The 27,928-nt window shown below is 47.7% G+C and overlaps 1 protein-coding gene across 1 annotated transcript; it reads right to left on the bottom strand.

Moving 5' to 3' along the window:
* Nucleotides 1-21,244: 21,244 nt before the first annotated feature.
* CNGA2 (cyclic nucleotide gated channel subunit alpha 2) lies at nt 21,245-27,136 on the bottom strand. Its single transcript, XM_054472802.1, has 6 exons — nt 27,027-27,136; nt 26,741-26,833; nt 25,889-26,059; nt 24,738-24,845; nt 22,997-23,103; nt 21,245-22,650 (listed from the first exon to the last, which is right to left on the bottom strand). Exons 1-6 carry the CDS (start codon nt 27,134-27,136, stop codon nt 21,245-21,247), a joined length of 1,995 nt encoding a protein of 664 aa, XP_054328777.1.
* Between the last annotated feature and the right edge of the window lie 792 nt (nt 27,137-27,928).

Genomic DNA, 27,928 nt, shown 5'->3' with positions numbered 1-27,928 from the left:
GCAGGGAGGATGGAGAAAAAAGATTTTTAAGAATTAGAGTTGACACAATTTAAAATATATTGGGAAGTGGAAGGGGTGTGGACGTAGATAAATTTATATAGTGCAGAATACAGGGAAGGAGGAACATCTCGGAGAAGATCTTGAGTTTAGTTTTAAAGCAATTTGAATGGAACATTAAAATATTAGTTAACAGGTCTTCAGTGCTGTAGAGAACATACGGTATTACAGGACCCCGTCCCTGCATTTTACATGTGTTACCTCACACCTCCTCCAACCCTATCAAGTAGAGGATGATGATGATGCTGCTGCTGCTGCTGCTGCTGCTGATGATGATGATGATGATGATGATTTTAATTTATAAGTGAGGTAACTGAGTTCCAGAGAGATAAAGTAATTTGCCTGAGATATCACAGCTAATCAGTGAAGAAGCAAGTATTTCAATGCAGGCAGTAGGGCCCATTAGTCTAGACTCTTTAAGCACTACATTCAGCTGCCTCTCATATTGAGTTTGCGGTTCTACCACAGGCAGTAGGTGACAGTATCTATGAGTCTGGTGCTCAGAGAAGAGGTCTGTACTAGAGCTGGCAGCTTGGCAATCACAGGTGCAGAGGTCATTACTAAAGCTGTGCAAGGTGGATGAACTGACCTAAGAGGTCACCCATGACACTTTATTATCTGCTTTCTGTCCTTTTTACATCCATTAATCCAACAATCATTCAGAAAGATCACTCCTTGCAAAGCCCTGGCTAGGCACTGGGGCTACAGACATGAAGGCAACCAGGTCTCTCCCCTCAGCAAGCTCACAGACTATTGAAGAAGACAGCAGAGCTCACAGACAGCATGAACAGTGCTAGTTGGGTGACAGCCCTGGGTGCTGGTGTGGAGTTAAGGTGTGGGCCCAGGAGATATAGATATAGGTTTAGATACTGGTACTCTTTCTCTAGTGAAACCCTGTAGATAGATAGATATGAGAGAGAGAGACAGACAGAGAGAGAGAGAGAGAGAGAGAGAGAGAGAAAGATACATAAATGAACACATAGATAAATAATTACATAGATATATAAATAGATTTATTGCAAAGAACTGGCTTAATCAATTGTGGAGCTGGCCAGGCAAGTCCAAAATCCATAGGACAGGTTGTCAGGAAGGACAGGCTGGAACCCCTCAGGCAGAAGCTGATGCTGCAGTCCACAGGCAGAACTTTTTCTTTCTCATGGAAACCTCAGTTTTGCACTAAAGGCCTTTCAACTGATTGACTGAGGCCTACCCAGATTGCCTAGGATAATCTCCCTTACTTAAAGTCAATTGATTGTAGATGTTAAGCACAGCTACAAAGTACTCTCACAACAACATGGAGATTAGTGTTTAATTGAGTACTTGGGGACTATAGCTAGCCAAGTGGGCACATAAGACTGATCATTGATCACAGGCACCCAGGATAGGAATATTAAAGAGCTTTCATTCAACAAACATTGAGTGGGTACCAGGCACTGAGTATACCATAGTAAACAAGCCATATAATAATCCCTGTGCTCATGTAGCTAACAATCCAGCCTGGTCAACGCTTCAGCGATTTTGTCCTATTAGGAATTTTTTCCTTCTTGTTCCCCACTGGACTGTGAGTTCCATGCATCTCCAGAGTTGGAACCATGTGTGACTCTTTGCTGATCTCCCTCTCCCAGGGCTCAGCACAGGAACCTGCAGTTAGAAGATGCTAAGAAAGTGTTGCTGCAATGAATGGAAGTGTTTGCGGCCATGAGAGAAAACTACCTGGCTTCAAGCAGTTCAGTCATACTAGGCATCTGAATTATAGAACTTTCAAGGGGGACAAGACCTCAGCAATCACTGTGGTACATTCCATTCCTTTAATTTTAAATGCCCCATTTCCCTTAGCACCACCTTTCCTTAGCCTGCTCTGGGAGGTTTTGTGCAGCTGTTACTCTGTAGTCAGACCCACTCAAAAGTACAGCCCATCAAGTGTAGTCAGGGAAGTTGGGTCTCTGCTTTCAGAATTACACTTTGGGGACAACAAGTGACCCCTTTGGCCCAGGCCAGGTCTTTGCTAAATCAATGCATGCTTTGTTTAGCATGTATGGCGCAGAATGGGAAGGGCTGGGCCCACTAAATGAAAAATACTGGGCCAGGCGTGGTGGCTCAAGCCTGTAATCCCAGCACTTTGGGAGGCCAAGGTGGGTGGATCACCTGAGGTCAGGAGTTCAAGGACAGCCTGGCCAACATGGTGGTACCCCGTCTCTACTAAAACTACAAAAATTAGCTGGGTGTGGTGGTGGGCGCCTGTAATCCCAACTACTCAGGAGGCTGAGGCAGGAGAATCGCTTGAACCAGGGAGGCGGAGATTGCAGTTAGCTGAGATCACCCCACTGCACACCAGCCTGGGTGACAGAGTGAGACTCTGTCAAAAAAAAGAAAGAAGGAAAGAAAGAAAGAAGGAAAGAAAGAAAGAAAGAAAGAAAGAAAGAAAGAAAGAAAGAAAGAAAGAAAGGGGGAAGGAGGGAGAGAGAGAGAAAGGAGAAAAAGAAAGAAAGAAAGAAGGAAAGAAAGAAAGAGAAAGAAAGACAGAGAGAAAGAGAGAGAAAGAGAGAAAGAGAGAAAGAGAGAAAAAGAAAGAAAAGAAAAGAAAAAGACTGTACATGCATCATAGCTCCATTGGTCTTTGGATTCCGTGAGGAAATTGCATAAGTTGCCACCTTCACAGACAGCAGGAAACTGGGGAGCTAAGACAATCACAGGGCAAAATGAGCTCTTAGTTGGTGAACCAGGCCTAAGGGCCTGGCCCCACATGGAGCCTCACATGCTGGAATAGAGGCAGGACAGCCTTTTCTGACCAGGAGTAGCACGGAGACAAAGAACTTCTAGGCTGGAAATGACCTCTAGAGGAAGGGTCATTTAACACAAGCTACACAGAGCATGGTTCACAGTCTAGTGCTGGTTGGCAAGCAGTTTGTTCCAGGTGCAAGACAAGATAAATGCAGCAATTAGAGTAGGTATTTAGGTACTATTTTGGCAATTTGACATGGCTGCAATGCAGAAGTGTGTGATTTTGTATTTTACAAAAGTATAGATTGTGACAGAACAAAAATTGAAAAACGAGTCCTTACTTCACATGAAGTTTAAGAAGAACTGCTCTAAAGTACAGGCTTCCCAGCCTAGCAGTGAGTCACCAGCATAGAGGTTGGCATCTGTGTTTTTGTTGTTGTTTTGTTTTGTTTTGTTTTGTTTTGTTTTGAGATGGAGTCTTGCTCTGTCGCCCAGGCTGGAGTGCAGTGGGGCGATCTCGGCTCACTGCAAGCTCCGCCTCCCGGGTTCAAGCCATTCTCCTGCCTCAGCCTCCTGAGTAGCTGAGACTACAGGTGCCCGCCACCACAGCTGGCTAATTTTTTGTATTTTTAGTAGAGACGGGGTTTCACCATGTTAGCTAGGATGGTCTCCATCTCCTGACTTTGTGATCTGCCTGCCTCGGCCTCCCAAAGTGCTGGGATTACAGGCATGAGCCACCACGCCCGGCCGGCATCTGTGTTTTTAACTCCCTCCCACGGTAACTCCCAAGCAGGCTTGGGAACCAGTGGACCATTGGTATGCAATGACCTACACCACAAACAGGAGACACATGTGCAGGAGACACCTTCATACCTGGTTTCAGTGGCCGTGAAACCATTCCTTGCACACCTCCAGGGCTGAGGGGTGCCCCCATCCTAAGGCAGTGGCTCTGACCTCAAAAAAGTGCTTACTTAGCTGGAGCTGGAGCTGGAGTGCTGAGTGGCAACTGGGCCCCTCTGAGACCCCACCAGGGCAGGGTCTGTGGTCCCATGTTCCCGCTGACCCGCTCCTCAGGCAGAGGCTATTTAGACTCCCAGCCTCTGTGAGACATCTGAAAAAACCTTGCTGTGTGCATCACCCCTTCTCATAGAGGCTCCTGATAGAGGTATACCCATGCCATCTCTGACTTCCTAAGTGCAGTTACTGGTGCCATTCTTTCCCTTTCTACCAGCACCCCCCAACTCTTGCCAGAAGGAGTATAGAAGGACTTGATTTGTTGAGACCCATTCAACTGCTTCTATATTCACCCCTGCAACATCCCCATCTCACTTGAGGCTGCTCCCACCTGCTTAGCAGGGCCTGGGCCTCCTGGACTTCCCTTGCTTTGACCATGGCCTCCCAACTCTGCTTGACAACCTGCCTTGAAAATGCCAGTTGGCCTCAGCTTTTGCCTCTTCAAAGCTATTTGGCCACATGGTTCCTCTACCTTGTTCATCTGGGTGGGGAGTGGGCAATGCAAGTACTAGTGCTTTGGAGGATGAGTTGTCAACTTTCTTAGAACAATGTGTGCTAGCATAGTGTGGTGACAAGAGCCAAGGACAGAGACTCAGGGAACATGGGCTCAAATATCACCTCTGTTACTAAATCATTGTGCATCTCTGAGAATCCTTCTCTCTCTGAGCCTCTAGATCCTCATCCATAAAATTAACATGCCTTCCTCAGAGGCCTCTTGTCAGTCTTGAAATGAAGCATAGGACCTGAAAGGAATTTGTAATGGCTAAGGCACTAGCTCTCTTGAAGTAGTAGCTCTCTCTGCTCCAGACCCCAGAGAAAGGAGGGTTGCCAACTCAGTGCCAATGCCGTGCATTTTTATATGTAAGGATTAAGAAAATAAGAGGAGATTGAAATAATAAAGGGCTTGAAACAGCTAAGTTGATTTGTATAGACAAAGAGCAAAGAGGAAGACTTGTCCCACTAGATATTGAGACCTAATACAAATCTATAGTCATTTAGTAAATAGTAATAGGTTTTCGTACAGGAAAAAAAAAAAAAAAAAAAAAAAAAAAAACAGACCCCAAAGGAAAACACTAGAGAGTTAATATATATGTTAAAGTTAGAACCACAAATCAATGGAGAAACGAAGGGTTTTTGAGTAAACAGTGCTAAGAAAAGTGACTAGATTCCCACCTCACACCATATTTAAACACTGATTTTTGATGGATTCAAAACCTAAATATACAAGGTAAAAACATAAAATAAATTGCAAGAAAATGTAAGAGAATACCTTTTTGGCCTTGGAGTGGAAAAAGATCAGATCTAAAACTAAAATCTGCAAGCCATAAGGATTGATAGATTGGACCAAACAAAATTACAGATTGCTGTTTACAAAATGACATTTAAAAACAAAGATAAACTACAGAGATGAATAGTTTTGTGATGTTTAAAACCAACAAAAAGGAATTGATCAACAAGAACACAGAAGTCTAAATTTAAAAAACAGAGAAATATTTTGAATAGGCAATTTACATAAAAGGAAATCTAATGCCCAATAAACTTGTGAAAGGATACCCAAACTCAGTAGTAATCAAGGAAATGCAAATTAAAAAAATAAGATTCACCTTGCCCCTATCAGTTTGGCAGGCATTAGAAAGCCGGGTAATAATAGTAGTATTATTTGTCAGCAAGGACAAGGTTACACTGAATCCCAGTGCTCTCCTGGTAGGGAGTGCAAACTGCTCTACTGTACTGGAGAGCAATCTAGCAGGGCTTAGAATGAAGCATACGTGTATTCTCTGATCTAGTGGGGCCACATCTGGGGCTCTACCCCAAAGCAGGTCCCAATGGGACATGTCCAGGGGTGGCCACTGTGGCACCGAATGGAACTGGGGACAGGATCTTTTCATCCCCAGGAGAATGGATGGGCTAAATACAAAACTAAGCAGCAGTTTGAAGTAACTAGATGTATGCACAACATGGGCTGATCTCAAAATTACAGGCTGATTTCTTTTTTTTAAGTAAGAAACAGAACAAGATTTATAGCACAATAATATTTATGCAAATTAAAAACACACACACGAAACAACACTATATTTTATAAGAACGCAAACATATTCAGGGACTCATCTCAAATGCATTAAAGTGAGTGCTCACGGAGGGGGAAAGGGATGTGGGGACCTGAGAGAATGGAGGGGAAATAAATAAAATGCAAGAGAGACCTTCCACATACCGTAGGTGATGCTATTGGCCCAGCCCTGAAGTGAGGGGCGGATTCAATTCAACTCTCTGCACCTGAGGTCCACAAATACATTTTAATAATACAGGCTTTAAAGGAAAATAGGCGCAACAATAATAGAGAGTGGCTGCTTAATGGGTATGGGGTTTCCATTTGAGTGACAATCTGCTCATCCCCAGCCTGTCTCTGGGCTACTGGCCCTTTGAGGCCAGGTTCCCCACTGCAGCACAAGGACCCCCTGACATAGATGGCAGTGCTCAGGGCTGAGGGCAGGAGGCCTGGCTTCCAGCCCGAGCTCTGCCCACCCCGCCCTGAGGAGCTAGTCCTGGTCCTGTTTACCTCACAGACTCATTGTGACGATCGAGTGGGCTGATGTATGGGAAAGCGCTCAGTGCCTGACAAAGCGCAGTGCGGTGTGAGGGATTATTGGTGATATTTATGACCAAGCTGTATTGCTCACGAGGCAATTTTATCTCCCTCATTCCTTCCTGACATGGCGGCCAATCTCCATTTCAGTGACTTGGGACTTTAAGGAGGCAATATTGCAAACCTGCCCTTATTTCCCAGGGCTTGCTAAAGATTTGGTCATTCCTCGTGATGTCAAATTAAAACAACTGAGAGCCCTGCAGGCAGAGGGTTGGCAGGGGCGGGAGTTCAGAGCCCATCACTCAGGCACAGGATGGCTACTCAAGATTTACTTCATCCCAGAACCCCACACACATGTGTGGAGGTTCATGTCCATGCACCCACCACACCACATGCCCTGGGTCCTTGATCCTTACTCGGCACGGAAATGTCTCCAGAGGGTCCAGCTCCGGCAAGGGTGGGACACTTCCAGGCTGCATGACAAGCTTATGGGAGGCATTGGACATTTTCTTTCTTTGGAAGAAGTGCCAGCAGCTTTCTTTCCTTGGAGGCCCCTTCATCACCTAGTTGGTGCCACTCAGTCTTGGTATGCTTAAAAAGGCAGTCCTCCCCAAGGTCTTGGTGTCCAAGTCCAGCACCTTTGCTCAGGGTTTATGATGCAGGCTGAAGCTGGCATTTCTAACATCTCCTTTACAAGCCAGGTCATCCCACACAGTCTATGTGTGCCCTCCTGTCTAACGGAGCCCTTGACACGGACTCCTGTCTTAGCGGGAAACCTGTTTACCTCTCCCCTCCTCTCATACTGTTTCCCTTTCTAGAAATGTCCTGTCCTGGTTCTCTGCCTGAAAAACTACTCAACCTTCAATATCTTCCCTAATTCTCCCAGACAGAGACAGTTACAATGTGCCCTAGACTTGGCAGCACCTTTTATAAGTCTGGCTCTCACAGTACACAGCATACAGCACAGGGCCCCAGTGATCTCTGACCAGGTCTGTCTTTCCACTATATTGGAAATCCTGGAGGGCAAGAAGTTGGTGGAATTGTCATCAGTGTCCCCATCACCCAGCGCAGAATGACCAAGCACTTTGCTGATGCTGGGTTCTTGTCACTATTTGCCACTGGGGCATTATCATTCATACAATAAATTTTCACTGATTTCTTGCTGGGCGCCAAGCACAGTGCCAGGCCTTGGGGGGTACAACCAGACACAAGATAAACATGATCTGACACTATTCAGTGGAGAGAGAGAGGAGAATTTGAACAATCACAAAAATAAAGGAGGACAATATGAGTGAGTAGTGCTAGCCAGAGATTTAACAAAAGGTGATGTGGCAGAGAGTAGCTGCATGGACACTTCAGACTGGGCAACTAGACATTCAGGTGGATGATTGAGTGTCCAGAAGGAGACAGTAATGCAGAGATCAGGGGACAGAGCATTCAGGCAGTGGGAACAGCAAGTAATTAACTAAAAGTTAAGAGCCTCTGCTATCACTGAAACAATGATTAAACACATGCTATCTTGGGTGAAGGCTCCCTACTCCCCAGCTTATAGCAGGGACAGAAGGAAAACAGCTCCAACCATCTCCCTTGAGCAGCTTTGTCCCTGTCTAATTTGCCTTTCCACTGGTCAAACTGCTGCTGCCTGACAAGAGCCCTGAGTCCCAGATCCCTGGACCAACTCCGTCAGAAATTGCCTTGATGCACAGGATGAGTGAGGTCTGGAGCCAAGCAGACCCATGTTCCAATCCCAGATCTTTCACTTGCTGGGAATCTAGAGCCCATTAGTTAAGCTCCCCGTACCTTGGCTGTTGTATGTACAAATGGAGAAATCTAACTTGTTGACTTAATGCCAGGCTTAAAGGAAACCACACATATATAGTGTCTGGAGCAAAATGGGCCTGTGGTGGGCCAAAATCACCACAGCTAGAAGACCCTTGGAGACCATTTAGTCCAGTCTTCTGTTGAAAATGGGGACACTGCGGCCTAGTCTTGCCCAATATCACTTCCATTCAGGACTCCAACATAAATCTCCTGGAGCTCGTACTTCCCTGAATATTAAATTTGTCTTTCAGAAATAGCACAAATTCACTTTCCACTTGTACCACAAGGTTGAAGAGTGGCTGTGGGTGTGGGGGTGTGTGGGCATGGGTGTGAAACATGCTAAGAAAATCACTTAACACACAAACACACATGTGTCCCCACATCTCTGATACATGTGTGCAGACTCCACAGGCAAAGAATCTCGCTCTGTTATTCCTAACTTTGACTTTGATCCCAGTTCTTTAACTTTCTGAATGTAGGGCTCAGAGTCCCCAACTGTATAATGGGACACTTAAGACAATGTTTGTGCAGCCACCACCATCTCCACTCCCTTGAGACTCTGCGAGTCCCCAGAAAGCCATTGCCAGCATCCTCTAGCAGGCTTTGGTGCAATGGCAGAAATGATGATCTGTGTGTAACATCTCTAGGAGCTGCCCTGGGCCTGGGAATATGACTAGGGAGGATTGGTGGCTTTTCTGGGTCCAATGCCTTCAGCTCAGTGCAAAGTCTGTCAAGGCTATATTCTTCCACTACCTTCCTTTCTCCCGCTCCATGTACCACTGGATCCAGAGGCTGGTCCCAGGAGTCTGCTGCTTGGGATGCTGGGAGCTGGGAGGAAGAAGGGTGGGCTAGAAGCCTGAAACATAGGGAGGAGAGAGACTGAGAAGGAAAGGGAAGAGAAGGGGCTTGGAGGATAAGCTGGAGCAAGAACTGTGAGAAGGGAAGAGGGATGATGAGAGGTGAGGCAGAAGCAGGGACTAGGCTGCTGGAAAAGACAGAGCCGTAGGGAGGAGAGAGGCAGGCAGCAGGAAAAGATGGCTGAGCCATCCTGAAAGACAGAGCAGAGGAGGATGGGAGGATTCGGGAGGACAGAGAAAAAAGTGCCTGGGGAGGGGACAAAGAATGACCTGGGGGAAGGAAAAAGCGAGCTTTAGAGGGGAAGATAAAGCAGGGAGGAGAAAAGGGGAGGCAAAACGGGGAGAGGAGGGAAGAGTGGTCTCAGAGGCAAAAGCAGGAACAGAAGAAAGGGCGAGGAGGAGGGAAAGCAGCTGAGAGAGCGGCAGAGGGAGAAAGAAGCAAGGAAGGAGGAGGGGCAGGAGGAAGAGGAGCAAGAGAGCAAAGAGAGGAGAGAGAAGCACAAAAAGAAAGGAGTTGAAAAGGGAGCAAAGAAAGGTAAAGGCAAGGAGTGCCACTGCAGATGTCACCTGTGACCCAATTGTGAGGGGTGACCAAATCCAAGCCTGGGAAGACCCATTTCAAAAGGAACATGACAATGGCCTGCCGCTTGTCTCTCAAGAGTCCTTGTGGCATTTCCCCAGCAGAGGGGAGGCAGCTCATGACCTGCCAAGACCCCTTCCACTCCACCAGTGACCCTTTCATGCCCCCTCCGAGTGAGCCCTGCCACCCGGCAAAGCTGAACACCAAGCTCTGCATGTTGGCCTGGCATGAGAGTCAGCTAAGCTTTTCCACCTGTCATCACTCTGCTACCATGAGTTGCCAGGATAGGGTCCCAGATATCTCCCTCACTCTCTTCTTTGCTTCTTCTCTTCCTCCCTTATTTCCTCCCTTCCTTTCCTCATTCCTCTTTCCCTTCTTCTTGCCTTCCTTGTCTCCCTCTCTCCTTCCTTTCTTATTCCTTTCTCCATTGAGAGCTGGCCACAGCCTTTCCTCACCTCTATGCCCCTCAATCCCACAATGGGGAAGGCAGAGGTCTCGGCCCAGCCCCAGGTTTAGGTTGAATCCCCAGAGCGGAAGCCAGGTAGAACCCAGGAGTGTGTATGGCAGTAATCTCAAAGCTGGCCACTCAGTACAGTCACCATCCCTTTGAGTAGCAGAGAAAAGCTGCTTCCAACTCCAAGCTGTGGCTTTGTAGGGCCACTAATTCAAAGTACTTCCCGGATCTAGTGATGGTCACTGGTTATGAAAACTACTCTTAAAATAATGGGCAGATATTAACCACTAAATAAGATTTTCATGCCATTCAAAAACGATTCAATACATGACAGGATTTGAAAATAGAAAAATCAAGTTTTAGCCAGCTCCATCTCAAAATTCTCAAATGTCACCAATCAGGACTTACTCCATCTGGCTATGATGTTATCTCTGCAATTGGGTAAACAACCCACCAGCAACCTGGGTTTCTGGCCTACGGTGGCTCAGTCTGGGGATGCTATCACTTTGAGGTTCAGGAGCAACTTTGGGTTGGCATGACCACAGCAGCCAGTGTTTTGAACTACACACTCCACTCCTATCTGTACACAGTACCTGAAACTGTTCCATAACAGGTACAGTTAGCTCTTGGCACGTTTAGACACAGTCGCTGCCTCGCCTGCCTTGTCTTTGAGCCAAGGAAAACTGTTTTCTGTTCCACATGGTCAGAACAGAAAAGGAAGAACAAGACCGTGCCTGTAAAATGAGATGCATTCCCAGGACTCTGTTTGCTGGCAGAGTTCCTGTTTCTCAGATTCTTTACTCCCCCACCTAGCCCTCAGTCCACATCTGCACAAAACTGGTCTATTCTCTGAAACGACTGCTATGCTATGGAGACGCTGGACACAACATTGTTTCCTAAAGGGCTGTATTTTTATTTCATAGGCATAATAGAAAACAGCAAGCACCTGAAAAAAATCAAGAAATACACTGGTTTTCCCATTCTCTCAAAAAATATTTGTTGGCATCTACTCTGGGTCAGGCACTGGACAGAGACAATGTAGTCAAGCAACAAGAGGTGATTTGATTGAGTGGGGCTGGGGAGATCTCTAGAGACCCCCCAGATCAGGGTGGCTTTAGAAAAGAAGTCTGTTTCACCTTGAAACCTGAGGGACCCAGTGCTTACAAAAGAGAGAGAAAAGGGGAGAGACATGAGCTAAGGTTTCTGGGCCTGGCCTGAGGAAGCAATGCTCCTGGGCCACTGGTAGTACACCCGAATTGTTGCACTGGTTTTGAGGGGGGGCTCCAACTCAGCCTCTCTAAGCACATTGCATATCCAAGTGCTCAGCAATTAAATCGATCCACAGAGGTGACTCACAGGCAGACAGCCAGCACAGTCACGGAGCCCTGTCTGCATTCCCAATTTGCCTGCTCAGGTTGCTGCCTTGTTAATGTTATTTACCAAGCCCGATGCCCTGAATACCTGTCCCTAGCCCCTGCTGGAGCCCTCCAGCCATTGTCCCTGTTCGCCTGTCACATCTTGTCACTACCTCCCTGAATTCAACAGGTTTGGGCAGCCTGTCTACAGACCTGCCTCCTCACTCTTGTGTCTCCAGGAGCCAGGAAGGTGGCCTAGCAGTCCCAACCTTACCCTCTCTCAGAACAGGTCCCAGAGGTGAATGGCCTACAGCTCAACCCTCCACCCTTTCTTTGGGCAAGAAATGGAATGGGTTGCCGACAAAAACCCTGCAGGGTGGCACTGTGTAGCTGGCAAATGTGGCCATTCAGAGGAGAGGGTGAGGAAAAAGGCTCCAAGGGGGATGTGGAGATGAGGAGATCGGAGGCAGGCGCTGAAGAGCTTCCTCCTGCCATGCCCTGTGCCTGCAGCTGTCCTGCTCAAATTCTTTCTTCGTCAGAGGATCTTGGGGCGCTCCCACTCCTGGATTACAGGTCGTGCAAAAAAGCTCCCGCTACGTGGAGATTGAGCAAGGGCTTGGCAAGCCCAGCGGCGCGCTCAAATCGCGGTGCAAGAGCGTCCCCACCATTCTTTATGGCCAGAGGTGGAACAGCAGCAGGGCGAGCTGTCTGGAGCTTGAGGCAGCCTTAGCTTGGTCAGCCAGGCGCTGCCCAGACCTGGCCTAGGCTGCTGCCCCACCCAGGCCTCTTGCCCAGCCCACTTCAGTCGGCCTTCCAAGACTTGGATCCCGAAAGCTGTGCCCCCTCCAGCACCAGACAAACAAGCTATGTCTTGGTGGAGCAGATTCCACCTTCACAGAGCCAGAGTGCAACAGAATGCCAGAACAGAAGGGTGTCCAGAGACCTTACCCATTATATAGATAACAAAACAGAGGCTACAGGTTCAAGGAAGTGCCTTGTCCACAGGCAACCCTAGGAACTCCTGATTATTATCTCACCACTGTTCCCATCCAGCTTGAGTACTGAGCCCCTGTGACCATCCACCTTGCCTTTCTAGACCAACAAAGAGAGTGGGTCTATGCCCCAGGGACTCAGACCCTCAAGAGCCAGAGACCCATGCCTACGGTTCCCTAGGATGCCTACTCCTCCAGCTGGCCTCTGATTCCACCACTCCAGGAAGAAGTTGGAGGCACTTGGATATGGCACAAACCCAGGTTATGAAACCCAGTTGGCATTTAAATGACCTAACAACAAATTGCCCAATTTAATTTGCTTACCCGATTCAATAAAGGAGAAACAAGAAACCCCATCTAATTAAAAACATTGATCCATAGACACTGGCAACTCCAAAGGCCTGGCTGGAAGTTTGAGCTTAGACAAACTTGAGTGATGCAAGGGTACAAGCTGAGGTAAGACAAATCTATCCTCTGACTCCCCAGGAGGGCTGCAAAGGGCCTGCGAACCTCCTTTCTTAAAATAAGTGGGAAACTGAGCCCAAAAGGGAAAGAAATTTGTTCAGTTCAACCACTGATATCACTTTAACTCCAGGATCTGTAGAGCCCAGGAGAGAGTTAGGTTCATGCTCCACTGAACCCCCTCCTGGCCACAGACTGGGGCCATTGGTCTTGCTCTTCAACACTCTTGCTCACTTGGCTTGTGGGACCTGGCATCTCATCCTGCTTGCCCATCGAGCTCCTCTGCATCCTTCAAGACCCTGGGCAAATATCACGTTCCAGGGACAAATCTGTCCAAAGAAGACAAGACAGCAGCTTGCTGAGGCCCCCTTAGCACTGCCCAGTTTGAGTCATGTGAATATGCAGTTAGGCTGGCAGCGTTGGGAAAGAGCAGGGTCTTCCTCAAGCCTAGGGGAGCCAAAGAAAGAGGCTCTATTGGATACTGTCCTCTTCCCCAGCTACCCTACTGTGCTGTGTTCCAGATTTCCGGGCATAGAATCGTCCAAGTCCCTGGAAAACGGGAATGGAACAGGACCAAGCTTAGGTTACAGGGCTCCCAGGCCAGTGTTCCTACGGGCCCTCTCTAAGCATGGCCTTGGTCCCAGCCACAGCATTGAGTCCCTTTTGGACCTGGGCTTAGCAAACATTTTATCTAGAAAGGCATCTTCATCACCCTCCCCATCAGGCTAACTGTAACTGGCTTGGTGTCAGGTCCTAAATCAGGGCTAGATTGTCCTTCCAGGGAAATGTCTGCCTCAGAGAGAAGCAAAATCACTTAGTTCTTGGCAGCTCAGTCCCTGCCAGGGGGAAGTTGACCTGCCATTGAACCCACAGCCAGTATGGCACACCACTCCTCCTGCTGGGGCCAGCTGGTACCCCATGCCTGCCTACCTCAGCTTCCTGTTCAACTGGGGAGCTCTACCTCAGCACAGCCCCCTGGGGACCAAGTCCACACCCACTCTCCTCCTCCACACACATACCCTCTTGCAAGTAGCTTTGGCTATAGGAGGGTAGCATGAATCTCACACAGCCCCATCCTCCAGGAGCAAGGAAGGGGGAAAGCCACAAATACAGATGATAGCTGAGTCACACTTGTTTGTAGGGGATCAAAGAAGGCTTTGGGAGGGAAGTGACGTTAGAGGTGACTTTGAAGGATTAGAGGAATGTTGCAGACAGATGTAGGGATAGAAGTAGGTGTAAGCCGAGTTTCTCGTGAGACAGCTCCAGTTGGGTTACGGAATACCAAGGAGTTTTGTGTGAGCAAAACCTGCAGGGTTATGAGGATGGGCAGAGAGAAGCAGCTGAGGATATGGGGTTTAGTCCATTACAGAAAAAAGAGGAGGCCAGCCCCTACGAAGTTCCCAGTATTGGGCATGTACAGAACACTGAGGTACCAGTAGCTGCTCTAGGTGCTACAGATGTAGTGGGGGCCAGCACAAAGGTCTATCTCAGGGAGCTAACATTCTAATTGGGGAAACGAGCAATAAACAAGGAAACCAATGAACAAGAAGATTGTGGAGGGTGCTAAGTGCTGTTAGGAAAACCTCACAGGGTGCTGAGATCAGCATGACTGGGAGGCTGGGGGCTCTTTTCATTGTGGAGTCCTGAGGACAAGAAGCCAGACACAGAAGGTCCAGAGGGAAAGAGAGCAACACAGAAAGAAAGCAAGTGCAAGGCTGCCAAGGGACAGAGAAGCTGGGTGTGTTTGAGGAACTCAGAGGAGACTGGAGGACCTGACTCCAGAAGAGGCCGGGAGAGAAAGCAGGTGAGGCCAAGGATGCTGGCGGGGGCTGTGCAACAGGACCTGGAGACCAAGCCATGAGTTTGAATTTTATTATGAGAGTAATGGAAGACCCCAAAAGAATGTAAGCAGGATGAGACATGACTTTCATTGCTTTTGACTACTCTGCTGGCTAGATGGAGAGTGGGTTGGAGGAGAGGGAGCAAAGATGGAAACAGGGACACCAGTCTGGAGGCGACTGCAGTCATCCAGGAGAGAGCCCTGCATGAGGGCGGGAGTGGCGCAGGTGGGAGAGGTGCATGGATTCTGACTGGACTTTGAAAACTTATGCAGACAGGGTATTTTCTGGCTGATTGGATGCAGTGGATGAAGAAAGGAGAGGGATCCAGGATTACATCAGGGGCTTTGGCCTGAGCAACCTGAAGGACAGACGTGCCATTACCAACATGGGAAGATGAGCAGGTTCTCTAGGAAACACCAAGGGGTGAGTTATGGTGGTGTTACTTTTCAAATAGCATGGTGGCATCAAGTAGGTATTTGGCTAAATGTACACAATCATCTGTGTACCACCTTCATGTGACACTGGAACAATTATTTATATAAGAATTTTATTTATGTCAATTTTAAGTAGGCTGACATTAGCTCCATGCTAACCAATCTTATCTATAACATCAAGGGTTTTTCAGACTTCTAGTATTTTTTTTTTCTGAATACAATAAGTAATGACAACCATAGTGCTCAAGTCTGCCTGTAATTCCACCCTGACATTCTCTCCTTCCCCAATCTGCAGCAGAGTCTGGGTACCTAGCATGGACAAACTTGTACTGGGCATTGGCTTTGGCACCCAGGAACCTCTGAGGGCCTTCAAAGGGACCACAGTGGGGCACAATGGGAAAGAGACCTTGTCCAATAGCTCTGCAAGGCCCCGGGGGACAGCCACCTAACTGCCTCAACCGGCCCTGCTCAGCCCTCTGCTGGGTGGAGGGTTCACAGAGTGGAGCCCACCACCCTTTCCTGAGGTTCATGCGCCCTCTGGTGGTAGGGTTCCCCATCTCTGTGCACTGGGGGCTTCCTTGTTTCCAGGCTAAACAGAAGACAGAGACCCTCTGCCTCGGATTCACCGAAGGGAGGGGATAAATGGTCAGACTAACTTTAAGCTCCAGACCAAGGAATAGATGCTTCTGAGGCTTGGACTCAGGCTGGACTGGCCAGGCAAGGACCACCACAGGTCACACCAAAAGAAGAAGGAGTGTGGTGCGCAGGAGAGGGGACTTTTGTTTTGTATAGAAGGTCACCAATGCAGAGAAAAGCAAATTCATGGCCATATGCAAATAGAGCAATTTACCTTCAATGGGTATTTTCAAATGAAAATAAAAAACATTCCAATTTAAACATTTTAAAATCAAGAGCAGGAAACATCAGGCTGTGCTGAATAAATCCAACACATAATGGAAAATGTACTTCAGTTCTTATATTATAGCCAGTTATAGGAGAGAGGTGGGGGCGGCGGCCAGCAACAGACAGGAGAGTCACGCTCTTACAGAGAAAGCAACCCAAGAGAGGGTGGGTGAGGGGCTGGCCAGAGACAGACACTGCCTAGGCTGACATCCAGGTCCTCACACAGGCATACACACACACACACACACACACACACACACACACACACACACGACAAGCTGCACAGATATTCCTTCTGTTGTTCCTTCATCCTTTTCTCAATGAACAAACTGTCTTTAGATGAGAATATATTATTGCTAAACAGACACTTGCAGACCAATGTGCAAGGGAGTCTCACATAGAAAAGCTGTGGTAGGACTCGGAGAAGGGGCCTGTGAATTTAATCTCAGAAGAAAAAGTGGCAGAAAAGGGTAATCCAGGCAGAGGGAACAGCATGAGAAAACACCTGAAAGCATTCCAAGACCTTAACACTAACTTCTCAAAAAAGAAGTTTTCATCACCTCTAAAAATGAATTCAATGTAATTTTATTAAGAGCAGGAAATCTAGACCTTCCTCTAATGGCAATCCAATAGTCCACTCTCGCTGTCGTCAAAAAAGAAAAAAGTTCAACCCCAAAATTAACAGTAATTAGCCTGAGACATTGTAAATGTGGCTCTACAGTCTGAAATTTAATGGCATCTTTTGTCAAAAATAGTCTTTTTTCCACTTTAGTCTCATGACTACAACACTAGAGTGCTATCCCTATAGTATTTACTACAATACAGTCATCAAAAATATCTGAAAAAAATTCTTAGACCTTGTGAAATACTGCATCCATCCACTTCTATAAAAATATGAGCCACACAAAGATCTAAAAGAGTGCTGCTTGCCCAGATCCAGAACAGAGAAAGTTAGTGTTAAGGTCTTGGAATGTGAACATATTGTTTGTAGTGCTATCCATTCCTCTCCTGAGATTTTCATTTACTACTGGAAATCCTTAACCAATTATAATAGCTTTTTCCTCTTTATTTTCAAAATGACTTCCTTTGCTTTGCTTAGACACTCTGTGCTCTCTTTTTTTTGGGAGGGGGGGCGGGTGACCATAGTTCATCTAAATGCAGCTTTTTCTGAACCTTAAAGATAGAATCCTGTTTTTAATGAACTGAAGTAGCAAAATCACCTTTTTCATTATTTTAGGAAATAGCTATTGCCAAAGCGAAGGTGTAGATAATGCCTAGTCTTGTTACATAATGGGGATGTGGTTTGCAGAATTTTCTTTATAAAATTGTAGTTTCAAGGGATGTCAGTGTTTATGCCACTTTTCCAGTTCCAAAATGATTCCATTCCATTGTAGAAATTTGAAGTATGTAACTTGAAATCCTTAATAAAATTTGGATTTAATTTTATTAAAAAAAAAAAGAAAGAAAATACCTGAAAGCTGAAGAGAACATAGACATTCGAGACACGGCAAAAAGTTGTGAGAGATTGGACCCAAGGATATCTGGGGAAAAGAAAACTGGAAGAGGGTGGGAGCTGAGCCCTGGAGTCTGTGTCTTGAACCAATGAGCTCCCCATGCAGTCCAGAGAAGGTGCCTGCCTTGCCCTGGGGAAAACCAAATCCAAGACACAATGTCCATCCCATGATGTGGGCTGGAAATCAGGCACCTGTTGGGGCTGGGCTGATGGTGAACCAGGCTCCAGGGAGAACACTGCAGATTTCTTGCTGAAATCAAGGCAAAAAATTTCAGTGCAGTCATCCCCCTGCTTCTGGCCGCAGTATCATCTTACGCCTGCAAAAATTACATTTTGTCCTGGTTCCAAGACACGGTAAAAACCGAACTCAGTGCAACCTTAGCAATGAGGTTACTGGCAAGGAGCTGGCTGGGTCTCCAAAGACTCTTCCTGTTGCGTGGGGTTCTCTTGAGGCAAAGGGGTTTAGAGCTTTTTCTCCAAGCCCAATACCCAAAGGGGGGGATGTACACAAAGCACTGCTCCATCATGAATGCAGCTCTCTCCTGCTGCAACTTTCAGGGACCAGGACCTAGGCATGTGTCATGTTGCAGATCTGTCCAGGTGAGTCTTCCCCTGGTTAAGATTTCTTCCTCTAAGCTAGGGAAGAGGTCAAGAGACTACACTAAATGTAAAAGAAGCCTGGCCAGAAGGATGAATTCACATAAAAAGGAATGGTAATGCCAAAAGCACAGGCAACAGAAGCAAAAGCAGATGAATTGAATTACAACAAAATTAAACACTTCTGCATACCAAAGGACACAATCCACATGGTCACACGGTAAAAAAGCAACGTAGAGAATAAGGAAAATAGTTGCAAATCATATCTGATAAGGGTTTAATATCCAGAATATATAAAGAACTTCTACACCTTGACACTCCAATTAAAAAATAGCCAAAGAATTTGAATAGACATTTCTCCAAAAAAGACATACAAATGGCCAATAAGCTTGTGAAAATATGCTCAAAATCACCGCTCATTAGAGAAATGAAAATCAAAACTACAATAAGATTCACCTGACACTCATTAGGATAGCTACAAAAAACAAAGAAACTAAGTGATGGTGAGAATGTAGAGAAATTGGAAGCCCTGTGCATTGCTGGTAGGAATGTAAAATAATGTCACTGTTTTGGTGACACACAAAAAAGAAAATGGTTCTTCAAAAAATTAAAAATAGAATTACTAAGTGATCCAGCAATTTCATTTCTGAGTATATGCCCAAAAAACTGAAAACGGGGTCTCAAAGAGCTATTTGTATACCCATGTATACAGGAATATTCACCATAGCCAAATGGTGGAAACAACTCAGGTGTTCATCAAGAAATGAATGACTAAGCAAAATGTGGTGATCTGTACAATCAAATATTATTTGGCCTTAAAAAGGAAAGAAATTCTGACACATACTACAACATGGATGAGTATTGAGGATGTTATGCTGAGTAAAATAAGCCAGACACAAAGGACAAATACTGTATGATAGCACTTATATGAGGTCCCTAGAGAAGTTAAATTTATAGAGACAGAAAGTAGAATGGTTGCTTCCAGGGGCTGGGTAGAAGGAGCAATGGGGAATTTTTATTGGGGACAAAGTTTCAGTTGTGCAAGGTGAAAAATTCTCAAGATTGTTTTCACAAAAATGTGAATATACTTAACACTACTGAACTGTACACTTAAAAGTGATTACGATGGTAAATTTTATGTGTATTTCACCACAAGAAATACATGAATAAATAAGTGGTGTGCATGTGAACAGGAAGGCCTCTGAGTCTGCACCTAGATTTTCTTGCCCCCTAATTAGTACTTTTCCTTTAGGCCCCTGATCATGTTATAATGCCCAGCTGAAAGACCTGATACTCCAGGAGATCTTTCCCAACTCCCCCAGCAGAGCCAATGCTTCTGTCAAGGCATGACTGCTGTCAGGGAGAAGCATGAGAGTTTTGGTCAGCTGTGTTTCTTTGCTCATTCATCCATTCATTCACTCATTCATGTGTTCACTTACTCCCCCAATGAATAAATGTTCTCTGAATGCTCCTCAGTGCCAGCTATGTCACTGAGGCTGCAAATAGACACATGAGGGAGACTGTCTTGGCCTTGTCCACAGTCAGGAGGGGAAACCAAGTCCACTAAAACTGACCGCACATTACAAAACCAGGACAGAGAGGCTCTGCGCTGTGGGAGCCTACAGAGGAGATAATTGACTAGTGTGGGAGTGGTTGCCGTCAAGTGGGCCTTCTGCGAGAAGGTGGTGCCTGAGCTAAGCCCTGAAGGACCCATAAGGCTTAGGCAGGCAGGGAGAGGTGGGAGAGTGTATTTCAGACCGAAAGAGTTCTGGATAGGGGCGAAGAAAAGTAGTCTTTCCTTCATATCCTTGCGTTTCACATCTGCAGGTTCAACCAATGGCAGATTAAACATATTCAGGAAAAAAAAAACAGATCAAAATAATACAAAGAAAAGATACAATATAACAGCTATTTACATAGCACTGACATTGTATTAGGTGTTACAAATAATCGAGAGATGACTTAAAGTATGGGAGGATGTGCATAGGTTATATTCAAATACTACGTCATTTTCTATCAGGGACTTGAACATCCACAAATTTTGGTATCCATGGGGACTCCTGAAAGCAATCCCTGATGAACACTGAGGGACAACCATATAGCGAAAAGAGAGGGATTAATGGAGGGAGGGAGAGAATGTGAACAGCAGAGTTGAGCAATAACCACAGATAGCTCAAAGGAATTTGTTAACTCATAGGTGCCTCTAATGCAGATATTAACTTGAAGAGTCTCCCCACCACCAGCAGTTTTCAGGGCCTCTTTAGGAATGCTCTTCGTAGGGGAGGGATGGCCAGAGCTGCCAGCTACCTCTGTCTCCAGGTGGACAAATGCCAGTTGCCTTGCTCCTCACTCCCTGCCCTGGAATGGACCAGAAGCCGGGTCTATCTCCTTGGTCCACAGAAGACTGCAGAGATCCCATCCTGGCTAGCAGACAGACAGATCAATCTACAGAACAGGAGCTGGAGTATCTGATGGGGAGGAATAACCCTGAGTGGGCACCCTTCTACCCCCTCCCAACAACACTATCACATCCCTTGGCCTGTCTTGGGAGACAGACACTGGGTACCTGATCTAAATGTCTATAGTCGGTGCTCGAAGTACATGCATGCGCAGGGAAAAAGGGAGTATTCAGAACACATGTTAGAAAAAGTGGGGGCCAGAACCAAGGGAGGAGTCACTATGTGCAAAAGAGCCAGAGGGGGGCAGTACTGCAGCAAGGTGTATGTCATTTTGCAAGTGGCCTTCTTCAGAGCAGATCATTGCCCAGGCTCCCAGTCCCAGGACAGACTCCTGGAAGACAGCTGCTCCCTTCTCCCTTCCTCAGACTTAGGCAGGCGGAAGCTCTCAGAAGCCCAGCCAACACAATCTGTACTCTCCACAAACTTGGGCTAAATTTGGAGGTGGAATTTTGGATGTTTAGGCCAAAAACCCGGGGTCAGAGAGGCTTTTGGGAGAATTCAGGGAACATGAGGGTAATGCATGTAAATCCAGAGATCTAAATAGCTCCTCTAGCTTCTGGGATCAAGGCCAAGGATGGAGAGGCAGTTGGGCCCCAGGTCTTATGGGTTGTCAGCAGCAGCCAGCTCGGGGCTGTTCATCCCATCAGACAGGTAGTCATCTTCATTGTTCTGTTTCATCTTGGTTTCCAGAACTGTGATGCGCTGCTTGAGCTTCTGCTGGGCCCCCGTGTACTCAGCCAGCAGGCGGCCAAAGCGAGTGTACAGGGTTTCCATGTTGGTCTCCAGCTGCCCTAGCTTCTCCTGCATGTCGACCTCCATGCTGGTTGCCACTTCGTTCTCATCCAGCAGTCCCTCCTTCATGAGAATCTCCCGACCCCTCTCTTCTAGGACTTTCTTGGCATCAGGGTACTCAGTCACAGCTTCCATAAGATCATCCTTGGACAAGCAGAAGAGATCTGAGTAGCCCAGGCTGCGGATATTAGCTGTGCGTCGATTGCCCATTTTACTGCCCTTAATGTTAAGGATACTGATCTCGCCAAAGCAGCTTCCAGCCGAGAGCAGAGCATACTGAGTCACACCATCATCCGCCACCACTGCCAGTTTGCCCTCCTTAATGATGTACATCTCCTTGCCGATGTCCCCTTTGTGGCAAATGTAATCCCCAGGACTGAAGACCTGAGGACGGAGTTTCAGTACCAGCTCTACCAGCAGGCCAGCCTCACAATCATGGAAGATGCGTACTTTCTTGAGTGTGGACAAGTGGACATTGATGGCTATCTCAGCCCTGAGCTTGGCTGGCAGATTCTTGAGAATTTCTCGCTCATCCACTGTCTTCTTATTGGTCCACAAGTAGTCAAACCACCTAATGACCTTGGCTTCCATCTCCTTGCTGACCTTTCGGAACTGCATGTAGTGTTTCACAGCATCGATCTTAGCCTGGAACTCTGCCCGGGTGGCATTCATGTTGGAGATCATGGAGCCCACATTTCCCACGATGGTGGCAAAGATGAGGACGCCAATCAGGAAGTCAAAGATGACAAATAAGTACTCCTCATCCTTTACAGGGGGTGGTGTCTCCCCAATGGTAGTGAGAGTCAGTGTGGACCAGTAAAGGCAATAGATGTATTCCCTAGCCAGGTAGCCATACTCGGGGTCAGTGATGTTCGGGTAAACCCAGGTGTCGACCCCAAAGCCTATGGATTTGGAGATGGCATAATAGATGCAGGCATTCCAGTGGATGATGACCAAGATGTAGAGGACAAGGTTGCTGATGCGGAAGATGTTAGGGTAGCTGGTGCGTGTCTCTGTCCGGTCAAAGAACTCAAACATGCGGGCAAAGTGCAGCAGGCGGTTGAAGCGCACCTCAGGGCTGTGGATGTCCACAGCAAAATAGATCAGGTCAGTGGGGATGATAGAAGCCACATCCAGCTTGAACTGCAGGGTGTGGATATAGTTGTCTCGCAGTTTCTTGGTATCTTTGACCAGCAGCCCCTGCTCCAGAAAACCTAGTAGAGATGAAAGCCAGCATGTCATCTCTGCCCTCAGGGTATATATATATATATATATCTCCTTCCCTATAGGCTAATATCTCTAGGCAAGGAAACTACTGCTCACTGAAACTTCGTTCCCAAGGAAGGATATAGCTCACATACCAGGGCTGGCCAGAAGGACTCTAAGAGAACACCCCCAGATCAAAACCTCTCTATGCATGTGGGACCATGAGGTTCAAAGAAGGGTACTCACCTACCAGAGTCCCATCCAAGCAATTTAGTCCAACACCATGTCCAGTGGGCTTCCTAAAAATTTGGACTCAGGCTTTCAGATTTACCTGCATCCCAGTTGCTCACTGACCTGTGCGCAATCGGATGAAGAGGTCCACAATGTAGACCACATCTGAGACATAATCCAGCACCAGCCACACCAGGTAGTAGCCTTTCTGTAGGTCACTGAAGCAGGCTCTGTGGGAGGACAGGGCTAAGCTTCACCCCCAAAGCCAGCCAAAGGTCCCTTGGAGGCCCCAAACTGAGTGTTCACTGTGTGCAGGGCTTGGGATGGCTACCAGGGGCATCATTTAGTCACAGTCAGCCTGATGCCAAGAGATACTTATCTACAAGTAACTTCTGCCCCACCCCTCCTCATTACATAACATCACTACATAGACAGCACCACTAACCATTAATTTTCTGTCTCACCCTCTGAACTGTGAGCTCCAGGAAGGCAGGGACCCCTCTTAGTCATTACGGCATGCCCCATGCCTGACCTAGGGCAACAGGATTTGAGCGCTCAATGGCTGTGAGTTGAATGAATGAACAAGTCATTGGAAGAACAAACTACAGCACACAACTGAACCATCTCCATGCTCATCTCTTCAACATACATCTTATTCAACACCCAATAAACAGCACTAGCCAATACACATGAGAGGGAGAATAGTAGTGGGAATGGAGAAAGGTTGGAGGTTGCAGAACTTTTTAAAAGGAAGTGGCAGGATTCAGCAACTGAGTAGGGAGAGGACTGGGGAGAGAGCAGAGTCAGGGACACAGCCCAGGATGATTGTCCAGTGAGTGTACTAGTCAAAGGGGAGAGCCGTTAACTCTGACTACTTGGTCACATTTAGACTCAAACTCCAGCCCCCTCCCCTTCCCACTGAGACTGCAGAGCTGGCCCATGCCAGTGATGTCTCACTCACAGCCTCCAGCCACACTAGGCTATCCCGAGACAGGGTTTTCATACTTGCTGTTTCTTCTGCCCAGAATGCTCCCTCCACCATCCTCAAGTATCTAATTAGCTGCCTCCCTCCCACGAGCTAAGGAATCACCTCCTCAGAGATGCTGATCCTGACTGCCCTTTCTCTAGCCACCAGTCCCTGGCATCATCCTGGTCATTTGTTTCATTTCAGGTTTACAGTCACTGTCCGCCACTAGCCTGGGAGCTCCAGGAGAGCAGAGACCATGGTTGTTGTGCTCACCACATTATCCCCAGCACTGAGCACACATGAGGTTCTCAGTCAAATCCTTGCTGAATGAATGACTGGGATTGGCATGGAGTAGGATGGGGAATGCTGCCAAGGAAAGCTACATGTAGATAGTGGCTTTTGAACTTAGCCTGCAAGGAGAAGAATCTCCATAGGTGGAAAATGGAAGGGAAAGGGAATTTTCTCTAGAGGAAACAGCGTGTTCTGATCCAAGAGTGGTGAATGCTGGGGCTAGGGTGTATCCAGAAGGTGTAGCAAGAGAAAAAGGTCAGGTCCAGAGGAGTTTGAAGGCCATGCTTAGGCCTGGAACTTCATCCTGTGGACAATGGGGAACCACTTAAGGGTTTGTGAGGAGGGAATGGCATCACCAAATCCTAGTTTTCTATCAAGCATGTTTGTTGCAAATGTGGAGGATGCACCCTAGGTGTGTGGAACCACTGTAGTTGTCCCAGACACAGGACAGACAAGAAATCTTCATGGCATATTAAATGGGGAGAGGGTTGGGGTTAACAGAGAAGTTGGAGGTGCCATTGGTACCCAGGGACTGCTGCGCTGTCAATCCCGGAGTCTGAAGACTGGGTTCCTTTGGCCACCCCTCCTGGGCCCTACCCTGCTCACCTGGCCACCAGCAGGCACCAGTTGTAAAGGACGGGCATGGCAATGACAAATAGCCAGCAGTAGTACCAATCCCCAGCTGGGTCCAAGACAAATAGTTCAAATTTCTTCCTGAGAAGACAGACAAAGGCAAGGCTTGGGGATCAGGTCCCCCAGTGTGATAGCACCCCAGCTCCCAGAAACCAGAGGTGCCTGAGAAAGCAAAAGCACTGCCGAAGGGTATATGTGGGGTGAAAGATGGGTTGGCCGAGGGCCACATTTTTCAGGGAACTACAACCTGGTACTGGGCATCTGAGTGGAACTCAGATGGGCGGGGCACCCATCTTCTCATTCTGAACCTAGATAGGTCCATTGCTTCCCATGCACCTTACAGGCCCCTTGCCCAGAGGACATGTCAAGGGGCAGATCTTTCAGTAGCGGTGGGTCTCAGGTCCTGGGAAGGGATTTCCACAGGATGATAATTGGGGCTTAGGCCTATTACCACATCCCTCCCTAAAGAGAGGTGCTCCAGGTGAGTGAGCACCAAGAGCTTCCTGCCCACCTCACCCTCCCTTTTTGGTCATTGGCCTCCAGCCTCCAAATCACTTCCCCAGATGTTGTGTTCTGCTTTGACAAGGGATGTTGTGTCCTGCTTTCTCTCCACTAGCCAGAGGTGGGCAATGTCAGCTTGGCCAGACATCTGCAGTTGCCTTCTCATTCCTCAAAGGACAGACCCTCCAGCTCTGCCTTCTCTGCCCTCCCCATGCTATCCTGCTGCATCATCCAGCCCTTCTCCTCCAGCCCTCTACATGATGTCTTCAAAGATCCACTTCCTCACCCACAGTGGAGCTGAGATTGGCATCCCCTCCAGGGCACTCCCTGAATGCCCCCTCTCAGTATTTCCTGACAACTGGAACTGGGCTATACATTCATGTGCAGCAAGAGGCAACTAAGGCGAGAAAAGACACCAGAAGTTCTCATGGCAAGTAGGCCACTGGCTGTTGGGGAAACAATGGAAACATTCTGGAGGTGAAAACATTGCAAGTCACCCTTGCCCACCACTCTTTACTACAGCAGGGCTTGTCATAGCCCCTGGCAGTAGCATAGAAACCCCAGTGAGCTCTTCCATTGCATGCTTAAAGCCCATTTGAGCCCCATAGGCTGAACAGCTGTACTTGGTGCCTTTGTCCTCGCCATCCTTGTCGCCTTTGCCATCCCCCTGCTGTGTGGTCACAGTCTGGAGTTCAGGCCCACGAAAACGCTCGAGGAATGAGTCAGGCCTAGGTTCCTCCTCTCGGAAATTCTTGTTGGCCCACTCTCTGATGATCCCCACCAGGCGAACTATCCTAGAGGTGAGAGAAAAAGAGCATGAGCCAGAGCCAAGACTCATGCTGTTCAGAGAGCACCAGTCCCCAAGAGCTCACTGTCTGCTAAGGAAGATGAAAGAAGGACAGTGAAACCTACAAACAGGCCAGACCATGATTTCCCGTGTGCTAAAAGCTCGGGTAGAGGCCATAGGGCAGGGGCTGGGGCTCAGGCATGACCCTGAATGCAGTCCAGGGGGAGACTGCTGTCCTGGGAAGACTTCCTATAGGAAGTGCCATCTCAGTTGATGGTGAGAAGAGCAAGCAGGAGGTCTTCGGGGCAAGTTGGAGGTTGTGTTAAGGCAGGAACTATCAGGAGTAAAGATTGCCCTGAGCTTCCTGCTTTCCCTATGGAGCCTCTGACTCTGGGACAGAGAGGCCTTGGGTCCTCTACCTAGGCCTCTCTACTGGGAAGGATATTGCTCTCTGATGCTGAGACAGCCAAATGTGAAGGGAGGCCTCTTCTGGCCCCTCTGAGCTTGCCTGTGTTGGGGTTTGCCCAGACCTCAGGAGGAAATAATTAAGTTTGGCTACCAGTGACAGTGCTCCTTGGAGGTCTTGGTAGACAGGACTAGTGGGACCGTGAAGAGGAGGGCAGTGGTAGCCACCCTGACAGGCCCCATGCATAGGAAGGGGAAGCAGCAGGGTAGTGGTGGGACCCACCTGCGGAAGCCACTCCTTCCCTGCTGTGGGGCATCCACGTCTGCCAGCCTCTGCAGTTCTGAGGAGGTGTCATCGTCAGCTGCAGAGTGTGGCCTGCAGAAAAAAGAGCAGGGTTGACCCAGGGTTCTCAGGGCATGACTTGTCTCCCCTCCTGGGTCATGCTTAGAAATCCCATGTTCTTTTTAGAGGCTGTCCTGAAGACAAAGATTGCTTGCTCTGTGACAATGAGGCAGAGATGGGAAGAAGTAGCAGCCTCTGTACCTTCCCTGATACCATGCAGACTCACCTGCTGCTTATCCTGTGGTCATCTTTGCCATTGGCCTTGATGGCAGGAGGTGCATGATGGTTGTGATTATTGGCTGGGGAGCTCTTCACACCATTGGTTTTTTCGGTCATCCTCCATGTACAACCAGAGCACTTATCTGCCAGGAAGAGGGCCAAGAAGAAGGTCACAGAGGACCCTGACACCCACAGAGAGTGGGAGAGTGGCAAGTGAACAGGATGGATTAGAACCCAGGCCCACTTGGCCAACCTCAGCACCCTCAGGCACTGTTATGGCAGTCAGGGCAGTGGGATTCAGCATTCCCTAAGTGCCAGGCGCCAGGGGCCAAGAAAATGAGGGTACTCCCTCAACCCTAATATGTAATTGTAAATGGAAACAGTGCTAAACTACAAAAAGCGTTTGCTTTTCTATTTTACCCCAGTATTTTTTTTACATATAAACTATCAAAGCTAACACAAAACATAACTAACAAAAACTATTTAAGCCATCTTCCTGTGCCTTCACTTTGCAGATGCCTGGCACATACTTAAGCTGCTGAGCAGCTCCAAGGCAGCCACTGCCCCAAAGCCCTGGCCCAAGCAAGGAAGTGCATCTCCCTGACCCAGAGTAGCTTCCCTCTTCCCTAAGGAGCATGAGCTCTGAGGTGGTCTCCAGTGAGGAGAACTGGAAAGCTGGGTGGCTTGGGGAGGTGTGGGGTAGAGAGCAGCTGCTCTGGGCCAGGGAGACGCACCTCCTCCCTTGGGCCAGGGCTTTGGGGCAGTGGCTGCCTTAAAGCTGCTCGGCAGCTTAAGCCTGTGCCAGGCATCTGCAAAGCAAAGGCACAGGAAGATGGCTTAAACAGTTTTTGTTCGTTTTGTTTTGTTTTAGCTTTGATAGTTTGATAGTGAGGGCTCTCTCCTCTGCGC

This window comes from Pongo pygmaeus, chromosome X, assembly GCF_028885625.2.
Source record: "Pongo pygmaeus isolate AG05252 chromosome X, NHGRI_mPonPyg2-v2.0_pri, whole genome shotgun sequence".
NCBI lineage: Eukaryota > Metazoa > Chordata > Mammalia > Primates > Hominidae > Pongo > Pongo pygmaeus.
The sequence above is the reverse complement of the archived record's forward strand: the minus strand, read 5'-3'. Positions and strand labels throughout refer to the sequence as shown.